The sequence below is a fragment of the Cucurbita moschata genome, unplaced genomic scaffold (genome assembly GCF_002738365.1).
Source record: "Cucurbita moschata cultivar Rifu unplaced genomic scaffold, Cmos_1.0 Cmo_Scf00001, whole genome shotgun sequence".
Classification (NCBI taxonomy): domain Eukaryota; kingdom Viridiplantae; phylum Streptophyta; class Magnoliopsida; order Cucurbitales; family Cucurbitaceae; genus Cucurbita; species Cucurbita moschata.
In genome coordinates this window covers 11,172,601-11,195,882 of record NW_019268517.1, presented here as the reverse complement: position 1 = coordinate 11,195,882, position 23,282 = coordinate 11,172,601, and the positions used below count along the sequence as shown (strand labels likewise).

At 35.8% G+C, this 23,282-nt stretch overlaps 1 protein-coding gene across 1 annotated transcript in view; it reads right to left on the bottom strand.

Moving 5' to 3' along the window:
* Window positions 1–22,656, bottom strand: part of LOC111446258 (conserved oligomeric Golgi complex subunit 3) — a 26,285-nt gene extending 3,629 nt beyond the window's left edge. Inside the window, exons 1-21 of the mRNA XM_023084987.1 lie at window positions 22,490–22,656; window positions 22,192–22,275; window positions 21,916–22,023; window positions 21,203–21,247; window positions 21,044–21,118; window positions 17,335–17,430; window positions 14,442–14,519; window positions 13,579–13,664; window positions 13,434–13,500; window positions 12,859–12,921; window positions 12,566–12,667; window positions 12,274–12,378; window positions 12,096–12,188; window positions 11,422–11,510; window positions 6,043–6,262; window positions 4,263–4,349; window positions 2,369–2,485; window positions 2,237–2,269; window positions 1,955–2,041; window positions 1,780–1,842; window positions 658–774 (exon numbers count right to left, since the gene is read on the bottom strand). Of these exons, the coding sequence (XP_022940755.1) occupies window positions 658–774; window positions 1,780–1,842; window positions 1,955–2,041; window positions 2,237–2,269; window positions 2,369–2,485; window positions 4,263–4,349; window positions 6,043–6,262; window positions 11,422–11,510; window positions 12,096–12,188; window positions 12,274–12,378; window positions 12,566–12,667; window positions 12,859–12,921; window positions 13,434–13,500; window positions 13,579–13,664; window positions 14,442–14,519; window positions 17,335–17,430; window positions 21,044–21,118; window positions 21,203–21,247; window positions 21,916–22,023; window positions 22,192–22,275; window positions 22,490–22,573 (1,899 nt within the window). The 5' untranslated portion in view covers window positions 22,574–22,656. The remainder of the gene's footprint in view (window positions 1–657; window positions 775–1,779; window positions 1,843–1,954; window positions 2,042–2,236; window positions 2,270–2,368; window positions 2,486–4,262; window positions 4,350–6,042; window positions 6,263–11,421; window positions 11,511–12,095; window positions 12,189–12,273; window positions 12,379–12,565; window positions 12,668–12,858; window positions 12,922–13,433; window positions 13,501–13,578; window positions 13,665–14,441; window positions 14,520–17,334; window positions 17,431–21,043; window positions 21,119–21,202; window positions 21,248–21,915; window positions 22,024–22,191; window positions 22,276–22,489) is intronic.
* Window positions 22,657–23,282: the final 626 nt, after the last annotated feature.

Sequence of the window (23,282 nt, the reverse complement as noted above, 5' to 3'; positions counted from 1 at the left end):
GAAAAAAAAAAAAAAAAAAAGAAGAATAAGAAGGAAGGAGAGAGAGGGAGAAAAAAAGAAAAAAAGAGGGGAACGAAGATGGAGTGGCGGGCGCCGCCAGAGACAGTGATGAGCAGTAGCAGCCATGGATAGGAAGGAGAAAGACGAGAGGGAGAAAAAAGAAAAAAAACAGATTTTAAAAAATTAAAAAATATATATTTTAATTAAGAAAAAACATCGTCATTTCAACTCCATTAGCCACCATAATAAAAAACTAACCGTAGGACCAAAATGCAACCAAACCCAAACTTCAGCAGTTAAAATGTTGAGTTTAAAATCTCAAGACCTAAATGCTATCAAACTCAAACATCAAGGGCCGAAAGCGTATTTTTCCTTTAGTATTGTCAAAACTTAATGTTAAGCATATAGAAGGTATGGAGGCATAGAAAAAGAATTGGTTATATCTACCCTGCCCATTTTAGTACTTACAAAAACATTCATTACAGAAGCCAGCCCTAATCCTCCCTCAATTTCTTTTTCTCTCAACACAAAGGAGATGGGACAAACTACACGGTTGCTAGTTAGAAAGGATACCGCTAACAAATTAAATGTTAATTACAAATAATCATTGTGTTATGTTCCACGTGAGATTTGTTGCAAAGAAACGAAACAAATTACCTTCTTAGCATCAATTTGACTCTCCAAAACTCGGGGGGATAGTGTCCTTGCCAATGAAGTTGATTTTGTCCAGTCAAAAATGGAGGCTTGACCTCTAAGAATCCTTCGAAGATGCTCCTGAAAAAGTCAGATGGTCAATTAATGTTGTATCCACATTTGACAATTTAAATCAGCAACATAGTTATATCTCAAAAGAAAATTAACAAACCAATTCTTGCTAAACAGTGAATTCATATGGCAAACAATAGAATAGCTAACTGCAGAAGCCAACTACTAGATTTTCTACAAGTAAGAAGCCACTTCCACTTTCTGGTGCTTCACACATCATTTCATGCAAATTCGCAAACACTCATAAGCCTAAAACTATACATTACAATTATAAAATCATTGCCAGTTGCGGACAGATTAAGCAAGCTTAAGGTTATCAAGAATGTGCACTTCAATTGGATTAGCAAGGCTCGAAACTTTTACTCCTTAGGGATGATCCAAGAAAAATAAAAATTGGCAGAAACCTTGTCCAAAATCTTCCTTAGCCGAAATGCAAAGATAATGCGACTAATCTTTGACGTTTGCCTTATGCACCATTCTCTCATTAGCATTAATCCTTGAATCTTTTTAAGATTGAGAACTAAATAAAAGCTTGATTAGAAAGAATACAACCTTGAACTTTTTTATCCTTTTCATTAATCAATGAAAACTTTGTCCCCGTTTCAAAAAAGAAAACAAAAGAAAAATGAGAACCAAGTACGAACTTCATTGAAAAAAAACAGGAGAAGATGATGAGAAGTCTTCAGGTCATCTTTGGGATGATATTTGTGTGCTTAACGCTCAACTGATGTTCCTATTGTAACAGGACTTTTACCTCTCTTACGCAATGACATTACTCCGTTGTCTAATAAAAGAGTATTATTACTAATGCAAGAGATAACGATTTTGTAGGTTGTGTATGGGCTTCTGCTGATATAATGAGATTAAGTCGCATCCAAAAAAGATATATTCTCAATTAGTGAAAAAGAAATAAGCACCCAGAGTGTTTTCAGAAATCGATGATGAAGAAATAAGTTTTCATCAAGGAAAATCGACATCAAAGGTAGAGGAAAAGTATATCTCAAAGTTACCAACCAGGACATGAGAGAAATCAAGTTCCTTGTGGGTTGCAGAAAGCTCTACATCAAAACTCGCAATCTGAAAGGAAAAACAAAAGAAGTGAAGATTAGGTAATATCTGTTTCAACTAGGAAAGTCATCAAGAAGAAGGAAAGCATCAAGAAGAAGAAAAGGGTGGGACTAGGAGATACCTGCTCCCGTAGAATGAGGAAGTGCTTTATCAAGAAAAGTTGCCCATCCATAGGTGACGATCTTTTAGCAATAAGTTTACTAGCGTTCTGGAGTAGTAAAAGGAAGCACATCATGAAAAAAAGCATAAAGTTTGCTAGAGAACTTTAGGGAGACACTGAAGAGTAGAAACCATGGACAACAGCAGTCAATTCAGACCATACAAACAAGGATCAAATCTTTTGTATAATAAGATCTGAATATCTAATATGACCGTTGAAAAAAATTAATTAGCACTGTCTTACTTGGATAGATGTAGAACAAACTTCCACAGCTTCCTGGAAAATATCACAACAAACAGTATAAATCAAACCCGCCAGATAAGCAATTACAATTATGAGAATACGATAAGATGTTAAGATCGACAAATCAAGTACCTGGGCTAAACCAGTGAATACAACTGGTTCTAGGCAACGATACAACTTTGAAAGGTATGATAAAGTTTTCTCCAGTGGAGGATACCAAGCGTTAGGTGCACCTTGATTCATGCCAACCTACAATAGGGTCATGCCAGCTTATTTTTTTTATTTTTTTATTTATTTTTTTTTTTTTGGGGGGGGGGGGTGTGGATAGGTTGAAATGCATACATAAAAATGAAACTGAAGTTTTGATTGTTAAGTAAAAATGAAAGAGCAATCAAACCCATTTAAGGAGTCTAAATATTTCCTCCTTATACCATTGCTAAGTTTAAAAAGAAATTAGGAAAATAATAATTACAGATCAAAGAAGATAACAAACCCAAACACTATGATGATGGCCCGACATGAGCTATACTAACCAAGTCATTACTTATCTCCCAAAGGTTGGAGGTTCGCATCCTCCACCCTTGTTGAACTCAAAAATAACACAAAAGATCATAATTTATTACTTTTATTAATAAGAAACTGCACTTATCATTAGGAGTTGAAAAGTACAAAGAACAAAGGAATTACATGAAGGCCCTCCACCAATCAGTGACTAAAGTAATGAACAAATGGTAAAGCCTATATATATATATATATAAGAAACCAACTTTCGTTGGAAAAATGAAAGAATACATGGTATAAAAAAAACAAGTTTCCAAAAGGAAGTCTCATCAAAGGAAGGGACTCTAATCCAAACAAATGAGACCTAGTGAATATTCATAAATCAACTTCATCACCGCCCCCAAAGAGACACATGAAGCCAAGAGAGGAACCAAACATCACAAGCGGCCATCTGTAGACCATTAAATATTCTGTTATTTCTCACCCCATACACAATCGAAAGAATAGATGGAGAAGGAACTCTTCAATCATCTCCAAATAATCATTCTGTCTAGCAAACTAAAAACGAAACATCTCACGAAGACACTCAAAGCAAACTAGACAAAGTCACAGCTCCAAAGGATAAGATCCAACTCTTTTTCTGCCCTCTCAAAAAGGATACAACAAAACAACCCAATCAGAGAATTTCTAGAAAGCCTATCAAGGGAATTAACTCGCATGTGGATAACTTGTCAACTAAAGAATTTGATCTTAGAAATTTTCACCTTCAAGAATAGAAAAAATAGACCCACTAAGGGAGAAGGTTCATCAACCAAGGAAAGAAAGGGCAACATGAAAAGCCATCAATAGGGCTCGGACTCCAACAACGAATAGCCCTCCTTCCAGACCTGAGCTCAAACCCTCCAATCAAAGATAAGAGAGTAAAAACATCTGTTGTTTCCCTATCGGACAAAGGACGCCGAAATCAAATAAAAAGGAGAGCTCCCACAAGGAATCAAAACATTAGCCACCGAAGGACTACACATGAAAGACAAATGATAAAGCCGACGGAATGTAAAGCAAAGGGGTCTACTAATTAGGTAGGAACAGCAATCCGAGGTCTAATATTTAGGTATTGCTAAAACCTACATTGAAGCCCTCTATCAGCTCATCTACCACTACATTTTCAATTAGCCTATGCTAACAATCAGCTACTAGGATAAAAGGTCAAGGAAGAGAAAAAGAGGTCTCCTTGTCTGAAACAGTGGCTGTCTTTGATTCTGCCACTTGTTTTTCCATTCGTAAGGACTGAGTAGGACACACAAAAGATAATGGAATATAATATATAGTTCTGCTTAATCTGCATCATCGTATTACATTTTTTATATAATGTAATATGATGAAGCATAATAGAGTTAATGAAATCTTGAATGCATAACAGTATTAATCCAGAAGAGAGTAGAGGTAATTTGTTAGCAGCATAAACACCAACAAGCAATCAACACAAGTATACAAGACGGTTCAAATATAGGGTAAGAAGATTTACAGAAGTATTTTCTGACAATTCCCCTGCAGTTTTCTCAAGCTTTTCTGGATACTCCAAGTCTTCATTGGAAGGAAAATAATTTGCAATCTACAATCGAAAGTAATGAAAAATTAATTTCCATTTTCTAACTTAAAAATAGAGGTAGCTCTTTAGTGTATATAATTCTTATTTTAAAAAAAGGAGAATAAAGTACAAAATTAAAGTGAAGTACCCACAATCACAACAGTTAAAAGTGTATAAAAAAAACATTTAAAAGAAAATCCTTAGAATTATAACATGTTAAACTAAGGGTGTATTATTTGAACTGCCACTTGTACAGCATTAGTGGTGGAACCGTACCAGCGTTGTGCTCCATTTTTATTCAGTCTTAAAATTAAGTTTACAAAACAAGGGAAGCAAGGGCCTTTATATAGAGGCTACGCGTGTGCTAATCGGCTTTGATTACACTGGTTAATTCTGATTAACCAGCAGTAACTAATTGTAACATAAGTACATAAACAAGATTTAAGTATTAAATATTCGAGGAAAAATACAAATAGAGCCCTAAATGGAACTAACAATCCACTACATCAATTAGAACCCCCTAGTTTGAAATTTTGATTCCTAACTAATACCAAAATATTGTCGCTTGGGTGATAAAGTGAGCTTAACCAGCATCATTAATTGATATCGCAACAAATAACATGTCCTTCATTAATAACTTAACTATTTACAAAATTTATTATATAGAAAGATGCTCTCTCTCCTCCCCTCACCCTCACCCTCACCCTCCCCAACCCACAACTTCTCCAATCATGTTATGAACAATTGTTTCCTCGTATTCCTCTTTGGTTAACAATGGCAGAGAACAAGCTCGTAGTCAATATTAAAAACAAGGGTTTTGCATGCAGGTCTAAAAGACAAAGCAAAGGCACCCTTCAATAGAAAACTACTTTGCTCGCCTTCTTTCTTTATTACAGTTGATCTATTCTGCTTCTATAAGCTTTATCAGTTCTTAATAGAAGGGACTTTCTCATCCACTGCCACTAGGCTGTGCCTTGCATTTTGTGTTGATATAAATTTCCCATTATTTCAAATAAAAATAAATAAATTATTAAACTACATTAAAAAAACTTCATATTCCTTTCAACCAAGTTACAAAAATAGATTTTTTTTTTTTTTAATTTTCCAAATGACTCTAAAATGGGATACGGCACTAAGAGGAACCACCAAACATTTCCTATTGTTGGCAGTGAAGGGGTCAAGACAAGATGGCTGGGAGGAGGATGCATCGAGGAATCATAGGTGGCCTGAATAACAAATCGCAAAGTTTTATGTTCAAATTCATAAGAAATCTATTGATCCCAAAATAAAAATTTGGTCCAAGCATCAAAAAGCTATATACCGGTAATATTGGAAAATGGAGATAAGTGTTTAAAATTTTGGAACTTAAGTAATTTTACTGTCAGTCAATTAGTTTTAGTTACATTACTAATAATGGGGAAAGGATCCATTTGAAGAAATCTAGTTTCTGTAGAGACATTTGAATTCTTAGCTAAATTTAAAAAACGAAACAAATTTTCAAAAACTACTTTTTTTTAGTTTTCGATACTTCACTTGGTTGTTGAAAACATAAGTAAAAAGTAGATAACAAAACAAAGAAATCCATAAGGAAAGTATGTCTATAAGCTTAACTTTCAAAAACTAAAAACAAAATCAAATAGCTACCAAAATGAGCCTCATATAACTATTAGAGTAAAACATACCAAAAGATAAATGAAATTACTAGTATTAAAATTACCTCATCACGAATGTGTGTTCGAGCTCGAAATGTTAATCGTTCATGAACATCAGCTAGAATCCTTTGAAGTGTAGGACGTAATCCAACTAACGATTCTCCTGATTGAGTGAGTTGTTCTCCTAAAACTTCAACTTTAAGAATATCTACTAGTTCACACAAAAAGTCCAAACTTGTTTCATGAACAAGTCTAGGACGCAATGTATCGTACAGGTATGTAGACCTGCACAAAAAGTTATAGAGACCTAATATGTTGATTTTTTCTTCAAAAGGAGACAATGACATTGATAAAGGAAAAGTACAAAACAATAGAGAAATAGAGGAATCAAAATAACGCAGAAGCAAACAAAAGAACAGAAAGCCAACATGTTTAAGCAACAGAGGGAAATGGAAAGACAGATATAGATTGCCCAAAAAGCTAGAAAGAGAGGAATCGATAATAAGAAATCAAGAATAAAGATTATAGCTTATTTAGCTTCTGATTTGTAAACAAAATTCCAAGAGCATGAAAAACAACCAAATCAAATATCATTGAAAAACTTCTTATTATTTTTTTTAACCAGAAATTAAAATTTTCATTGAATAAATAAAAAGAGACTAATGCTCAAAAGATACAAATTCCACAAGGGAGTGAAACAAGAACAATAAAGTTAACAATGAAAAATAAAGCATCAAAATTTAAACAAATCTAGTAATGAAAATTCGATAAAAGGCTTTGAAAGAGTTATGCCTTCCATCATTTCTAGTTGTCAGATGCTTTCATAGGAGTGTAGAGCAAGGAAGAAGAAAGGTTGGATTTCGAAGTTTTTTTTTTTTTTTTTAGAGACAATCTCATTGATGAGTGAAATTTACAAGAGGGATGTATAATCCATGATGTTTACAAAAGACCTTCCCAATTTGCAATGAGGGAGGTATAACTGTAGGAAGTAAAAATATTAAACAGTTTACACCAAGATCTAGCTTGGTAAACAACATTGTCGAAAAGTTTTGTGTAGGTCTATGTCGTTTCTGCAAATATTCTCTGATTTCTTTCTTTCCACAGATTCCAAAAGAAAGCCATGATGAGGTTTTTCCATAATAGGGTTTTTGCGTTCTTGAAAGGGTGGTACGTTAAGGCCATATCCAAAAAATCATTTACCTCCCTAGGAAATTTGAGATGCCATCCGAATATATTAAGAATTGTTGTCCAAAAATTTTGAGTGTATGTGCATTGCATAAACAAGTGACTTTTGTGATTCGTTTTCTTTCTTGCGTAGTGGACACCAGTTTGGAGAGAGAGAGAGTGATGTAAGGCATTCTTTTTTGAAGATTTTCACTTGTGTTGATGGCTTTATGCGCTATTTCCCAAAGGAAGAACTTCACCTTTTTAGGTTGATGTCCTTTCCATATTGTCTTTGCTAGCGTGGGATTTAGTGCTTCTACTTTTTCCCCCATGTCCATCATCAAGGATTTTGTAGAAAAGACCCCGTCAGCGCTGGGGAGCCAAGTTAGTGAGTCTTCATTGTTTGACACTACCACAGGGGCAAGGTCAAGGCTTAATTCGGCCCACTCCGTTGCTTCATTATCCTTTAGATTCCTACCAAGCTTCAAGTCCCAAAATTTGTTGACAACATTCCACGTTTCTTTAATCGTGGCATTTTTGCTATGAGAGAGCCTGTACAAAAGTGGATACTTCAAAGCTAGCGTGGTGTTTCCAATCCATGGGTTGGTCCAAAATGATGTGCTTCCCCCATTCCCCACCTTATGGCGAGTTCAGTTGGTGATGAGATTTTGATGTTTCTTTATGTACTTCCAAGGCCCTTTTGTAGAAGATGGAGGGAGGTGATCTTTGCTCGATGTAAGAGTATATTTAGCCTTTATAAGATTTCGCCATAAGGCCTTTTCTTCATGATGATATCTCCATATCCATTTGGCGAGGAGAGCTGTGTTCTTCCTTATCGAGAGAAGACCGAGGCCTCCCTTTTATGTTAGGAGGTTTATAATATTCCAACGAACAAGGTGTGCACCATCTTTCCATAAGTAATTTCTAAAAAGTCTTTCTATATCCACGGCCACTTTTTGTGACATTTCAAATAGAGACATGTAATAAGTAGGGAGGTTGGATAATGTGGCTTGTATTAGGGTAAGTCTTCCGCCTTTTGAAGTATAACGTGATGACCATGTTGACAACCTTCTTTCTATTTTCTCAATAATAATCTTCCAAAAGGAAAAGGATTTCTGATTTCCTTTTAGAGGTAGTCCTAGGTACATATTTGATCATTCTCCCTTTTTACCACCATATATGCTAGCAAATTCTGCAAGGATCTCTATGCTAATATTGATGCTCATAATCTTTGTTTTTTGGAGATTGATATTTTGTCCAGAGAATCCTTCGAAGGTTTTTACTGTCTCAATCATGTTTTTTTATGGAAGAGGCATTCACCAAATTAGAAAAGAAGATTGTATCATCTGCGAACGGAAGGTAGTTTATGCTCAAGCCTTTATTAATCTGAAAACCTTTTATCTGCCCTTCGTATTCTGCTTTTGTCAGTAGGCGACTGAGACCGTCCATTACCATGATGAAGAGAAAAGGGGATAGAGGATCTCCTTGTCTTAGGCCCCGTGTGGCATAAATTTTCCCTCTCGGTCTTCCATTGATGATGATGGAGAAATTTATGGATGAGATGCATCCTTTAATCCACCTTCGCCATTTTAGGCCTTCGGCCACAAGAATGTTTTCAAGGAAAGTCCAATCGACCTCGTCGAAGGCCTTTTCCATGTCAAGTTTAATGACTACACCTTTTTGTTTCTTTCTTTCCCATTCATCAACGAGTTCGTTGGCCATGAGGGATGCATCAAGAATTTGTCGCCCTTCAACAAAAGTTGTTTGTTGCCCAGTTATTGTGAAGGGGAGAACCTTTTTAAGGCGTTCTGATAATATCCTTGCTATGATTTTATATAGACCGGTCGTGAGGCTTAAGGGACGAAAGTTTGCAACAGTGCGAGCATCCAGTTTCTTTGAGATCAAACATATGTATGTTTCATTCAGGTTGCCATTAATAACTCCGTTTCGAAAAAATCATGGAATACTCTCATGATATCAGCTCTCATAAAGTTCCAACATTTCTGAAAGAATTTTGAGGTAAAACCATCCAGTCCTGGAGTTTTGTTGGAGCCCAAGTGTTGAATCGCCTTCCCCACCTCTTCTTCAGTGAAAACCACCTCGAAGGAGGCAGCTTGTTGTTGATCAATAGGACTCCAGTTAAGATCATGAGGAAATTCGCAAAGGGCATTGTCCTTTGTGTATAAAGATGTGTAAAAGGACACAAATTCTTATACAATTTCTTCTTCGTTTACTAAACGTATGCCTTGTGTGGATAGAATTTTCATGATGGTACTCTTTCGTTTCTTTGTAGCCATGATACGAGGGAAAATTTTGGAGTTTATGTCACCTTCCTCTAACCATCGTTTTTTGCATTTTTGTCTCCAAGATTGCTCTTCATTTACTGCCAACGAAATAAGTTCTGCTTTCATGAGCTTTTTCTGTGTGTGTTGAACTAGTGTGATGGAGCCAGTTTCCTCCATCTGATCAAGGAGGGCAATTTCGGTTAGCAATTGGGTCCCTTTTGTCGAAATACAACCAAAAACCTCCTTATTCCATTTCTTTAGGACTCCTTTTAGTCTTTTAAGTTTGTTGATGAAATCGTGCCCTGGCCATCCATGGAGGGACGTATTCTTCCACCAATATTCTACCATTAGCAAAAATTCATAATGGTTCAGCCACATATTCTCAAATCGGAAGGGTGAGGGGCACCATTTACAGCAACCCATGGATAGTAGAATGGGATAATGATAAGATGTAGGTCTATTCAGTCTTTGAACCCCAGCGTTACTGAATTTTCCAAGGAGGCCTTCTGTGGCAAGAAATCTATCGATGAGTGTCAAGGAGGGTGGAGATCTGTTGTTTGACCGCGTATGACCATGTATAGAGTCCATTACTGAGGGGACTTGATCTTGAAAAAGCTTTTGATACTATTGATTGGGACTTTCATAAGGTGTGTTCAGGTTAAAGAATTTTAATGGCAAATGGATCCACGGATTATAGGATGAATAAGATATCCAAAATTTTCCATCTTTTTGAATGGAAGAACTAGAGGGGCAAGTGTGGCTTCATGCGGTACTGGGAAGGGGATCCTCTCTCTCCCTTTTTATCTTTACTTGTCTCGGAAGTTCTCAATGCTTTGATTGATAATATGCAGCAAATGGGTTATTTGATGGTTTTACAATGGGAAAAAGGAGAATTCATGTTTCTACACTTCAATTTGCAGATGATACCTTGCTGTCTTTGTAGATATGATGACGATATGTTGAATGTTCTGATTCAGACTATAGTATGATGATGACAATAATGATGATGATATGTTGAATGTTTTCAGTTAACCTTGCTTGAAGTTTGTTCAGGTTTGAAGGTTAGCTTGGAAAAATCAGCCATTTGTGGAATCAATGTGGGTGATTCAAAGCTGCTGGAAGTGTCTAAAAAAATCATTTGTGGAATCGATGTGAGGTGGAAGTATTACTTTTTCTTTATCTAGGTGGCCATCCAAATTCAGTCACATTTTGGCAACCAGTGAAAGACAAAATTATGGAGAAGCTTTGATAAATGGAATCATTCAATCTTCCGAGAGGGGGCAGGTTAATGCTTAGTTCGTCGGTTGTGACTAGCATTCCGTTATATTATTTTTTTTCCTTTTCATCATGCCTTCGCAAATTGATTTTTTGTGACAAGCATTCCATTGTATCCATGAGCATTAGACTTTTCATTTATTCAATGAAAAGTTTCATTCCTTATCCAAGAAAAAATTGTATATATTAATGACATAAATTCTTTTTTTATAACAAAAACAATTTTCATTGACATATACATAAAAAGATACCAAATGTTCATGAAACAACCACCAAAAAAAGAAAAGCAAGAACCAACTACCCCTAAGTTGTCTGCTTATTTTTTTGCCTCTAATACATTGACCATCTCTTATAAATAAAATATAAATAACAATCCTAGGAAGTTACAAGCGACATCCCTTTCGGTCCTTCCAAGAATCTACTTTCCAAGTTCAAAGGTATCACATATCCCTTGTCATATTTTGTTTTCAATGAATCCCTTCTTTCCTATCGCATAAAAAATATTTCGTTGTAATTGTTTTGTCTAGAATATTCATACCCATCTTAAATCTTTTGAAGTGAACTTTCGGCTATTTGAATATTTTCCTTCATGACTAAAACAAATTGTTTTAGAATTCAACATGTGAAAATGAAAATTTAAACCTCTGACCATTTGGTCTAGGATATATATTTTACCCAATTGAGCTATTAATGATAAGGATTATTAGATAGTTTACTTACAATGGATCTATTAAAGGAGCCAAGCTCGAAACATTATCCGAAGAAGATGGGAAGAAATGATCAAAGAGCTGGTGCTCAAGCTGACACACCTACAATCGATAATAATAAGAAAACACTTGAATCAGTAACTTATCCATAGAAGTTAATCAATCAACATTTTAAAAATAGAACGGAAGACAATGATTGAAGTTATAAGAATAAATGAGAAAGTATAGAGCGTCAAGCATTACCCGTAAGAAAAGTAGCATGAGTTTTCACTCAATACAAACTTCAACATACATTCAACCATATTGAAGGTTCTAATGGGATCCAAAGCACTACTACAATCAACTACATTGAAAGTTCTAATGGGGTCTGATGAATGAGTTCTGGTATGATTGTACCCTACTCACCATATCGAAGGTTATGTTGGTAAATTGGAAATGGACTTTTATGTACATATTCTATCCACATCTGAATGGTAAAAGACAAGACAAGGCCACGTCTAGCGATTACTAATATGAACCTCCTTTGGACCTCATTGAAATAAAGTGGAATAATACAAAATGAAAAAAAGCAAGGGGGATACAAAAAGGAGCCAAATAGCTAATAGACATAAAATTAAGAACCCATCACCTAGGACCTTTCTTCAACTTTTATCTACTTAATACCATTTAAATACAAGGAAATATTACCTGCATCAGATATGCACATCCAGATCTAGTCAATGAAGGGAGAGCCTCCTTCTTAGCAAACTCAGATATCCGTTGATGCACTATATTCTTTATCTACAAAAGATTCAATACGAGAAGTAAGGCATTGACACATCACCATCTATCTGAAGACTACAATGTAACTAAAATGTGAGCTCACCAGGGAGAACCGTTGCTCACAGTACAGTCTATGGCATTCTGCAAGGATCTCAATATAATCTTTCCTTGTTGATCTGCTTTCAATTTCTTCCAGCACCGGTTTGAGCTACACAACTACAATATTTAGTCGTGTATACTACAAAATGTCATCCAGCTATAATGTTTGTAAGGGTTTTTAAAATTTGTAGTCCTGACAGTACTCTCTTCCTTATACAGACAGCTGACAACTTGTTTTAGACTTAAAAGAATAGAGTGACAAGATATTTCATAGCAAATGTAAACTAAATCATTACCTCAGCTGCTGCTGCCTCAAATCGCACATAGATAAAAGATGCTTCTACACCCTCGGAAACAGCATTATTACTGCCACTGCTACTACGCATGGCTGCCTGAACCTGGTAGAGGAAACAGCTACTACAATTAAGAGATCTAACCATGAATTGACAAGATATTTAGTCTCTTGTTTAAAAAAACAGAGAGAGAGAGATCTAACAATGATTAGATTCTAGGATTGTGTCTGATCATGCAGGTATCAATCATATATGCACTTGTAGATAATCAGTGAAAAAGAGTTAGTTTTCTTCACCTGAGAAGAAGCACTTTTGAGAACAGAAACAACATGAAACCGGATCATACCAAGTGCCCGAGACTGTATACAGATAAAATATAGAGTTAAGTATATGTACATGGCTATCATAACAGCAAAAGATGGACAAATGTGACTTGCTTACAAGTAAACTGATATAAAATGTGTTAATCAAGCGGCGAGCATAAACTATTCGCTTGGGAGCTGAATTTGCATGGGTTAAAAGATGATGCATGAGCGAAACATGTTCACCTTTTTCTACCTCCCATTGTTCTTTAATGCATCCTATAAAAAATACTCTTTGCTTTTGTTATTTATGAACTTGCATAAACAAAGTTAAGTATTGGTTACAAATCTAAATCCTTCACTTTCGTCTCTAATCTCTGTCCTTGAATGCATCCTATAAACAATATTCTTGGCTTTTGTTATTTATGAACTTGCATAAGAAAAGTCAGGTATTGGTTACAAATCTAAATCCTTCATTTTCATCTCTAATCTCTGTTATAATCTGTAGTGAATTGCAGGAAGAAGGGAAACGAAAGAATATCAGAGCAATAGGGGCTACATTAAAAGACCTGGAGTTGTCGAAATTTGAGCAAATAAACGCTGGATTCAGCATATTGGGGATTACTTTCAGCAAATCTGAAGAAAACAAAAGAAAAGTTAAAAATATGATACTATCAACGTAAGTAAAGCAAAAGACCTCATTTAAGAACTTACAATATGCAGTCATCAAGTCTTTTCAGCATTGGAAGAAAATTTTCATTTCCAACACTCATATTTGGGGAATAAAAGATGGCAGTAATCTGCAAACAATTTGCAAAATTTAAGAACGAATTAAACTCAAATGCATTATATACTATAAAGGATGGAAGAATTTTAAAACGTTGCCAGTAATTACTTAAAATGAATGCTAGGGAGATTTGTAACACACGCTATCAATTACAAACACATGATCAAATACTGGCTCTAAGGTGTGAGTTTATCAATCAAATGGGAAAATTAGAAGGCTTCACTCCCATCTGCATTGAGTATAAGAGTGGAGGATCAAGAAAAATGTGGAAACTGCTCGGATAAGCCATTCACCCTTACCTTTTTTTTTTATCACTATTCCAGTGTCATTAAGCCAATCCATGAAGATTTTATAAGGATGGGAAGAAAAAGAAGGATATTCAAAGTAAATAGATGAAGATTTTATATGGATGGAAAGAAAATAAAATTAAAAATAAAATTAAAAAATTTTAAAAATTAAAAAAAAAAAATCTTCAGGGTAAATAGAATGTTTTTAACCTTACCATTTTTTGTAAATTTTAAGTGGCAGTTTTTGTAATGATTCTCCTTTCCTTATCCATGTCAATTTGGGTAAAAACCCTTTAACCTCCCTTATGTAACCTTTTATCCTCTCTCATGAAAAGTTCAGTCCTTTTCATCCCCAAAAAAACAGAAAAAGAAAAGAACAAAGAGACGGGAAAATGATCTGTTCCATCTAAAATGCAGGGGAAAGAATTTCCTGTGCAGTTTGAGAATCTGAACAAGAATACAACATTCATATTGAAATTCTTATGTCAAAAGTCAAACCTTACATTCTCCAACTCATCAAAGTAGTTGAGCTTATTGCGAAGTGCTTCAGCAAATTCAATCAGTCTCTGCTTCTCCATGACCTATAATCAAGAAAATTTAACAAAAAAGAAAAATTCATACTAAGTTTCAGATGCCGAAGTTGTAGATTATTCAATTACGTATAAAAATATAATATCCCTCACCACTTGGCACCAAACAAGAAAATTAGTTGGCAAGAGCACTCTAATTCTCTCTTCTACATCTTCTTGCTTTAACGTTTTTTTATGATAGGAAACAATGATCATTACATTCATAACATGCATAGTGCAAAAGAAGCAGTGCGGATTTCTCTTTAGTCAACAGGTTACCAAAATAAAAGGAGGGGAAAAAAGCCTCCAATAGACTTAAATCATGATAGATATTTAAAAATACAAATGGTGCAGATTTCTCTCTAGTCTGAGGATTTGAGAGCAGCCCTCGGGGTGGTGAGGGCTAAAGTGGCAAATTTAAGCGCCAGATTAAACCTAACCATGTGAGCGGTGGGAAACCAAACCTCAATCGGGGGTATAGTAAAATTTATCAAGATAAAGATCCCAAAGCCCAAGCCCTTCTGTGAGGTTTGAGATGTCAAGGCTCTAGAGAACTTTAACTCCGACCTTGACAGTACTTTCGAGCCACAAATATTGTGGTAGAAGAAGCGAAGGTCACGTTGGCAACAATGCATCTAGCCAACGATGCAAAGTTGTGGTAGAGGTCCAAGTACATAGACATTCAAGATGGTTGATGTATTGTGGACACTTGGGATAGCTTGAAACAAGAACTCCGCTCTCAGTTCTTCCCAGAGAATGCCAAAATAATCGCAAGAAGAAGGTTAAAAGTGTTGAGGCATACTAGCAGTATACGAGACTACGTAAGCAGTTTTTTGGGCTTATGTTAGATATCGTGATATGTCCGAGAAAGACAAGGTTTTCGATTTTGTTGAGGGGCTGAAGTCGTGGGCGAAAATCAAGCTCTACGAACAAAGAGTTCAAGACCTTTCCGCGACCTATGCTACCGTCGAACGCCTATTTGATCTCAATATCAATCAACCCCAAGAGACAAGGTGAACCAGGCATAGACCTATGCTACTGTCGAACGCCTGTTTGATCTCAATATCAATCAACCCCAAGAGACAAGGTGAACCAGGCATCTGCAAGTGGTGGAAATAAGAATTTATGACCCAACTCCCCCACAGGTGGGGGAAGTGACAGACTCGAAGGCAAAGAAGAGGAATACGAGTCCTCTGAATAGAGAGGTAGGATTCCATGGCAGAGACCTCACAGCCAGAATAGTTATAGTCAAAGTCAAGGCCCTCGTCTTGCTTCATATGAAAGGGGGGCCATCAAAAATCTGAATGCCCACAGAAGGTGACATTATACGCCTTCCAAGCAAATCTTGGAGTCAATTCAAAAGCCGAGTATGAGATGGTAAACAGAAATACCGTTAATTGAGAATGTTGAACACCCCCACGTGGGGGCACTAAAATACTTGTCCACTCTCCAAAAGAGAGTGAAAGAGCTAAAGGAGCCAGTGGAACGCGGTCTTTTATATGTCAAGGCCCGGGTTAATCATAGAGCCACAAAGAATACCATTGTCAACTATGGAGCCACCACAACTTCATGACAGAGACTGAAGCAAAACACTTGAACATCCTTTAACATTGAAGCACAGGGAAGATGAAGGTCGTCAATTCAACAGCTTTTACTGTCTTAGAGTTGCAAAGAGAAATCCGATCAAGCTGGGGACTTAGACTGGACAAACCAATCACTATTGGATTGTTTCCAAAGAATAGTATCTGGTATTTGATAGTACAATTACAAAGGCTCCATGAAAGGAGGTTGCTCAAGGATGAGGAAGTTCTACCGCAATCTTTGGCGGGAATTTTTTCATCTTTAAAAGCTGGTTCTCTTAAACCCCCAAGAAAATCGTCCTTGGAACATTTTGGTTCTTTCGCAGTGAAGTCCTTAACAAGGAAACTTACAGATTCTTCTCCTTCACAATGACTAATTTTGGGCTTTATGGAAGACAAAAAAAATCCAAAGAGAATTAACATTCTCTTATGGATTTTATTAATTGGAAGTTTAAATACGTCTGAAGTCTTGCAAAGGAAGCTTCCTTATTCTGCTTTGAACCTTCGGTCTGCCCTCTTGGCTATGAACGTGGGGATGATTTACATCACATCTTTTTTTGTTGCACTTATTCGTTGAAGTGTATGCACAAGCTTCTCCCCATTTTTAGAGTTTCTTGGATCTTCTCCTATCATTCAAGGGACAATCTTCATCAACTTCTTCGTGGGATCTTTTGGCTTCAAAGCCTCTTTTATTACGGTCCAATGGGATCAAAGATCTTCTCATGGAACTATGGATGGAAAGAAATTTGAGGATTTTTTAGGACAAGTATTTTTCGTGGAGGACTGCTGAATTTGATTCAGCTCATTTGAACGTCTCTACTTGGTGTCCTCTCGCTAAGTCTTTTCTAGATTTCTCTGACTGATATTAATCTTAATTGGGATGCTTTAATCTTTCCTTATGAATATTTATTACTTTTCCAGTTTCTTTGTCACTCCAATGTAGAGTATGTTTCTTTAAGCATTAGTACCTTTTTATTAGACTCTCTCGAATTGACCAAATGCCAATAGGTTGTAATCACTAAATTGTTATCTAATAGTAAATAAATGAGATTAATGGTTATTCTCCAATTGAACTTATCAAGCTAAAGGAAAAGACATAGGTTGTCATCTAGAGGCTAATGGCCTTCTAATTTATAAAATCTTTGTCAACCCTTTGTTCTAGGCTATAGAAACATGATTCTAGAATATAGTGGCAAATACGTCTCGGTAATTGAAACATCATAAAATAATAGAGATCAGATTCACACCAGTCTATCACATGCATCATGAAGCGTTCTAGTCTTTGTTGCTACAGCCTGATGTTGCAATTGTAGTTCGTTAAATAAGTCCAGCGTCTCATCTACCTGAATGAGAAAGAAAACATAAAAAATTGGATAATTCCATTATTTCATCAAACCCATTCATTATCACGCAAAAAACAAAAACAAATCTTCAAATAGTAAAAAAATAAATTAGATCATAATTATCAAGTTTTGTACACTTTTTTTTCATTATTCTTGCATAAATTTAAAAGATATTAACATTGTAACAATTGAAATATAATTTGACTCGTTTCATCCTTAGCATTCAGCTTTATCCTAGTAAAAAGTGAAAGGTTTGGGATAGTTATGCATTGGCCCAACTTGGCCACACCAAGCATCCAACAAAAATCGTCTAATGCTAACTATCATTTTTGCTCTCTACCACCTTTATCAAGAGTAGGTTCATTATCAAATCACTGTGCCACTTAGCCAACAAGGCCTTGTTTCTTTCAATGGGATCTGCAAAGCCTAACTCTCCTTAATCTTGCAGCAAGGAAGTAATCTTGCAATAGACCAAGTGGGAGCCACCATCCATACAAGGAACCTAAAGATGTTTCTTTCTCCAAGCACCTGCCCTATGTGCTTCGGTTGTGAGAACTTCCAACCATTCATTCATCCATTGCAAAGCATCACAGTAATTGAACTTCATTTGTCAAAGGTTTGATCTATCTTGGTGCCCTTCTGACTAAGAAGCACAGATACGAATACATATACAAGACAGATACGACACAGTAAGAACACTATGACACATCATTTTCTAAAAATTTAGGGCACAAGCATGGCAAGAACATGTTTTTTTATACATGGAAGGTTTTCTGACAATCAACTATCTCTCTCTTGGCTCAAATGTTCAATTTATCAAAGGTATTACCAGCCCTCTCACTCCTAAGAATAATATCTGTTTTTTGCTTCAATTGTCAATGTATGTAGCGAGGCTTCAAATTTTTCATTTCTGGATCCAGAACATGTCGAGCAATTTTCAGAGGATCTTTTTGTGGAAGCCCTTAATAACTTATATTCTAGTGAAGATGTACGGCATTGTTTTCAAGAGTCAACAGTGGTAGATCTTGCTTTCTCTCCTTCCAAAACTTGATCTAAATTGTCTTTTATTGCTGGAATTTGCGGTCTACCATTGCAAAAAATTTCATCTCAAACTCCAGCAGTTTAAACTTCTGTGTGTCATCCTCTTTTAAGTAGCAATAAAATTTATTTTACGAAATACTCGTGGTCTAGGGACAAATCTAAACATGTAGCATTAAAGAAATTCATACATAATCAATGCCCCAATCTGGTTTTAATTCAAGAATCAAAAAGCACTTCTTGATGGTGGAATCATTATTGGTGGCTTGGAAAACATACACATGGCTCTTTTGGCTAAATGGGGATAGAAATATATGTACAAACCAGAATCTTTTCGGCGTAAAGTGATACAAAAACTATGGGAATAGTTTTCACCAATGCCATACTTTTGAGAAATTTCGTACGAGTCTTATAAGCCCACGGCCTGAAGTCCAGGGGAACGCAAACATATTAATGACGAGGAACACATTTTTGCTATTCTACTAATACTTGTACTTGTAATGCTATTTTGCCAAAGTCTGGCTGAGGAAGAATTATGGAGCATAAAACAAAACAAATATGTTGATTCGGGTTGAGTATACTATATTTAATTTATAACAGAACCCTTGCCCTTAAACCATTAACAAAAAAGAAAAAAATAAAAAGATAAGGCCACTCCATTTCGACAAAAGACCCAGACCCAAGTTCCATAGCTTTGAGTCCGCTCCCCCACTCATGATTTTCCTACCCCCAGAGGGAAAAGTCCTTCCCTTTTTGGCCGGGATTAATATTTATAAAATTTGGAAAAAAGTCGAGTTTTACTACTTTCAAGCTAGGTAATGGCAGGAGAATTTCACTTTTGCTAGACACATGGATCAGTGACTCTGCTAAAATCTCGTTTCCCTCACCTATTCGAAATTTCTTCTTTTTCCAATGGTTCAGTTTTTATCCATTGGGATGAGATACTCACATGTGGAATGTCACATCCATAGGCTGCTTAAGGATGATGAGGTTTTAGATTTTCAACAACTTTTTGGAAGTCTAGCTAGAAAAAAGGAAGTTGCAATGACAGATTCTAGTCGATGGTCTCTTGATCCTCGGGGCAGGTTTTTTGTGAAATCTCCTTTCTAAGCATTTGGTTGCATCATCACCTATGCTTAAGGAAGTTCATTCAGCTTTATAGAAAACTAGAAGTCACAAACGTATCAATGTTCTCATTTGGGTCAAGCATAATGGATCCTTGAAGTTTACTGAGGTTCTTCAAAGAAAGCTTCCTTTGCACTATATATCCCCATCAATTTGCCCTCTCTATATGTCAAACTTGGATACTATCCATATCTTTTCTTTTATGCCCCTGCTCAAGTCAATGCTGGTGGAAACTATCATCAGTTTTTAATGTTTTGTGGGTATTCTTCAATTCCTTTAAGGAGAACATTCTCCATTTGTCGGTCGGCCCTCCTTTGGCACTAATGGTCTAATGCGGGGAAAGTTCTCCTCTCTGAAATAGAGGATTTTCCACAAGTCTGTTACTTGGGTTGATCGTTTTGGTTCGGCTCACCTTAATGCCTCTTCATGGTGATCTCTTTCCAAACACTTTGCAAATTATTCCATTCATGATTATGTCTTAATTGGAATACTTTTATATTTCCTTTATAGTATCTTATGTATTATTTTCTGTTTTTTACTTTTCCCATTTAGGCACTTTGTATTTTTTAACATTAATCTTTTCCATTTTTTCAATGAGAATTTTTGTTTCCTTTTTAAAAAAAAAAATAACATTTTTATACATGAAGGAAATTCAAAGTCTCAAGGTGCAGCCCTTCCATTAAACCCCTTATGTACCCGTTTTGTGTCAGAATCGAACTTCTTTGGGACTCACGAAACAATTATGGGACACATACTCTCACTCTTAAGTAAGTTAGCCAACTCAAACTTGGATCGTCGATGGCACAAACGTCCTATCTCGTAGCCTCTATCACCATTCTTGGAAATGGTTTTAGAAAACAAGTTAAGAAAGCTTTGAAAAACGTTATGGAAAGCGTTTTAAGAAAGTAGATGTTATATGCCAGCCAGCAATAAGGGAAAACAACATTGATGGCATATTACCCATGTAGGAAGATTTGACAATTAGTCATGTCCTTCTATAGTACATTTTGAGGTAAATTGTCTTTGGTCGGTGTAAACATCAAAAGTGGCAAGGAGTCATACGCCAACAAAATTACAAGAATAATAAATAACTATGCAAGAATGAAAGGCATACAATCAAAGCAAGGTAGAAGGGTATGGAATGAGCATGTGGCTACAAGCAACATGCTTTGGCCAATGCGCCACTAGGGAGAATTAATTTTTTAAAATTTGTAAGTAAAACGGTGTGTTTAGTCATTTAGGTTCGTTATCATATCTCTCTTTGGGTCTCCATGTTGTAGTCTTATTTTGCTCGACTGGAGCAACTTCTTAGGCTAATTGGGCTTCTGTTTTTTTTTTTTTTTCCTTTTTTGTATTCCCAGAGTTTTCTTTCATATTTTCTCGATGAAAATTAGGCTTTATCTAAATAAAAAATTCTTTCATATTGATCAGAAAAAAACTAACATATTACCTGGCGAAGTATATCATCACATGTTCCTATGCGATCTGTTAAAGAGTTCAAGTAGTGGTGGTATTTCTCCTCTGTCTACAAAAATGAATAGAATGATCAACAAGAACGTTGTCATGAGCATGCAAGATAAATTAGAGAAACTATCTAATTTGTACTAACCTCAGACTTCATGGCTGATTCAAGATCAGAAAACCATTTGTAGAACTACATGAGATTCATTAGGAAGAGTAAAAATTTTAGTGGTATGGCTTCAACAAAACCGAACAATCATAAAGTGAAAATAAATCATCCCAAGGAAGATAACACAAGGCAAGACATCAGCAAATTGTTATAATCCAGCATTGTATATCATTTGAAAATTATCGAACAGTAAGTACACCTCTATCTTTCTTTTTCTTTTTTGTCTTTTGGTTTTTGATAAGAAACAGGGAGTTCGTTAATTAATGAAATGTGTGAACTGTACTTTTGGAAACCACACTTTTTTAAATTGGATAAATCTTCATTGGAATACATTTCCTATTGTGTCTTTGTGGTGGGTGGGGTTTCTCTACCCAGCCCCTACGTTGTCCCCTTTTCTCTTCTTCTTCTTCTTCTTCTTTTTAATATATGTTCTTAAAAATGTAACGAAATGTGAAAAAGCTTCCAATAATTCCAAAAATAAATTCAATTGGACGAAATCAAAGGGGATGTCTCTAACATTAATGCAAGAATTTGAGACAATTCTGAACAGGAAGGAGACAGGGCAATGCCCATGTACCAAATGTTAGTCCTCAAGAGCTAGCATCTAGAAGATTATGATTGTTACCATCAGAAATAATGTAAGAAAACAAAAAATGCAGAAGAGATTGGATGCAGCGTACAGAATACAATACCTGATTGGTATTGACCAAAACAGCTTCGATAGCATCAGAATCTTCGTTGCTGGTATCCTTAACCGAAATAGACAAGGCATTTTCTTTACCACCTATACGGTCTTGTGCCTACAATAATATTTAACACGAAGGCCTAGTTATTGAATTAAAAAGAATATATATTAACATTTTCCTGTCTAAACACAACGTATAAACTGGTAGTCCCCACCACTTGATTACGAGATGAAGAAATAGAGAACGCGAAGTAGAAACAGATTGAAAATAAAGAGCACTCACCAGATCAGCGGGAAGTGGTCGCTCAGCAACAGCATGACAGAGCGTCGCAATCGCCGCTTGCTGTTGCTCCGTTAGAGGAGCATTCTGGGCACAAATCGGATAAACAGATGATGAAAAGACAGAACTACAAACAAAACGCAAAGGAAGAGAGAAAGAAGAAGTCGAGCAAACAGATCTCGTCGCATTAAACCACATTGAGAAGCAGGATTTGGACAAGAGCGAGATCGAAGAGTGAGAAGCAAATTTCAGGATTCAAGATGGAACGAAATGAGGAGTAAATTGGAAATGATGAGCGTACCTGTTCCCATCTAGAAGCAAAATTGTAGCCCTTGGAAATTGCACCGGACTTGGGTAACCCAAGAGGGGAGGCCTTGGCAGCCATGGAGGTCGACTTGTTTGTGGAGCCTCCACTCAGAAAAGTCTCAGACTCCGTTCTCCGACGACGAACACCTCTCTCAACTTCTTTTCGGTTACTTGCTATTACGTTCAACACTTGGGTAAACCACGGGGACGGGTGTCTCAGACAGGATTTTTTTGCGCGTTTGGCCCATGGATTTGGACTTGGACTGGGTTTGGATTTCAGATTCATTGGTACACCTTCCAAGCCCACTCCAGATTTATACTCTCTTTCCTCCATATACCGCTCACATCCATCATTTTTCTCATCGCTATTTTTCTCTCTTATCTTTTCTATTATTATTATTATTTGTCTATTTTTATTAACAACATTTGAATATTAATTTTAATTTAAATAAATGGAATGAATAATATTAATTATAAATTATATATAATGTTCAAACTGCCCACGTTCAAAATAAAAATAAAAACTTTCTAAATTTTAAAAATTTAAAAGGTGCCCACTCATTTTTTAATTTGTAAATTTGAAACTGAAATTCATCAGAAATACATAAATAAATGGATATGAACTAGATCATTGTTGAGAAATACTTACATGAATTAAAAGTCATTACATACCTCAACAAAGTACATCGTTGTTTTCATAGTTCAATCGTAAAAACTAAAAAAAAAAAATACAAGTGTAGCTAGTTTAGAGTAATTTTGTGTTAGGTATATTAATAAAGTACACTATT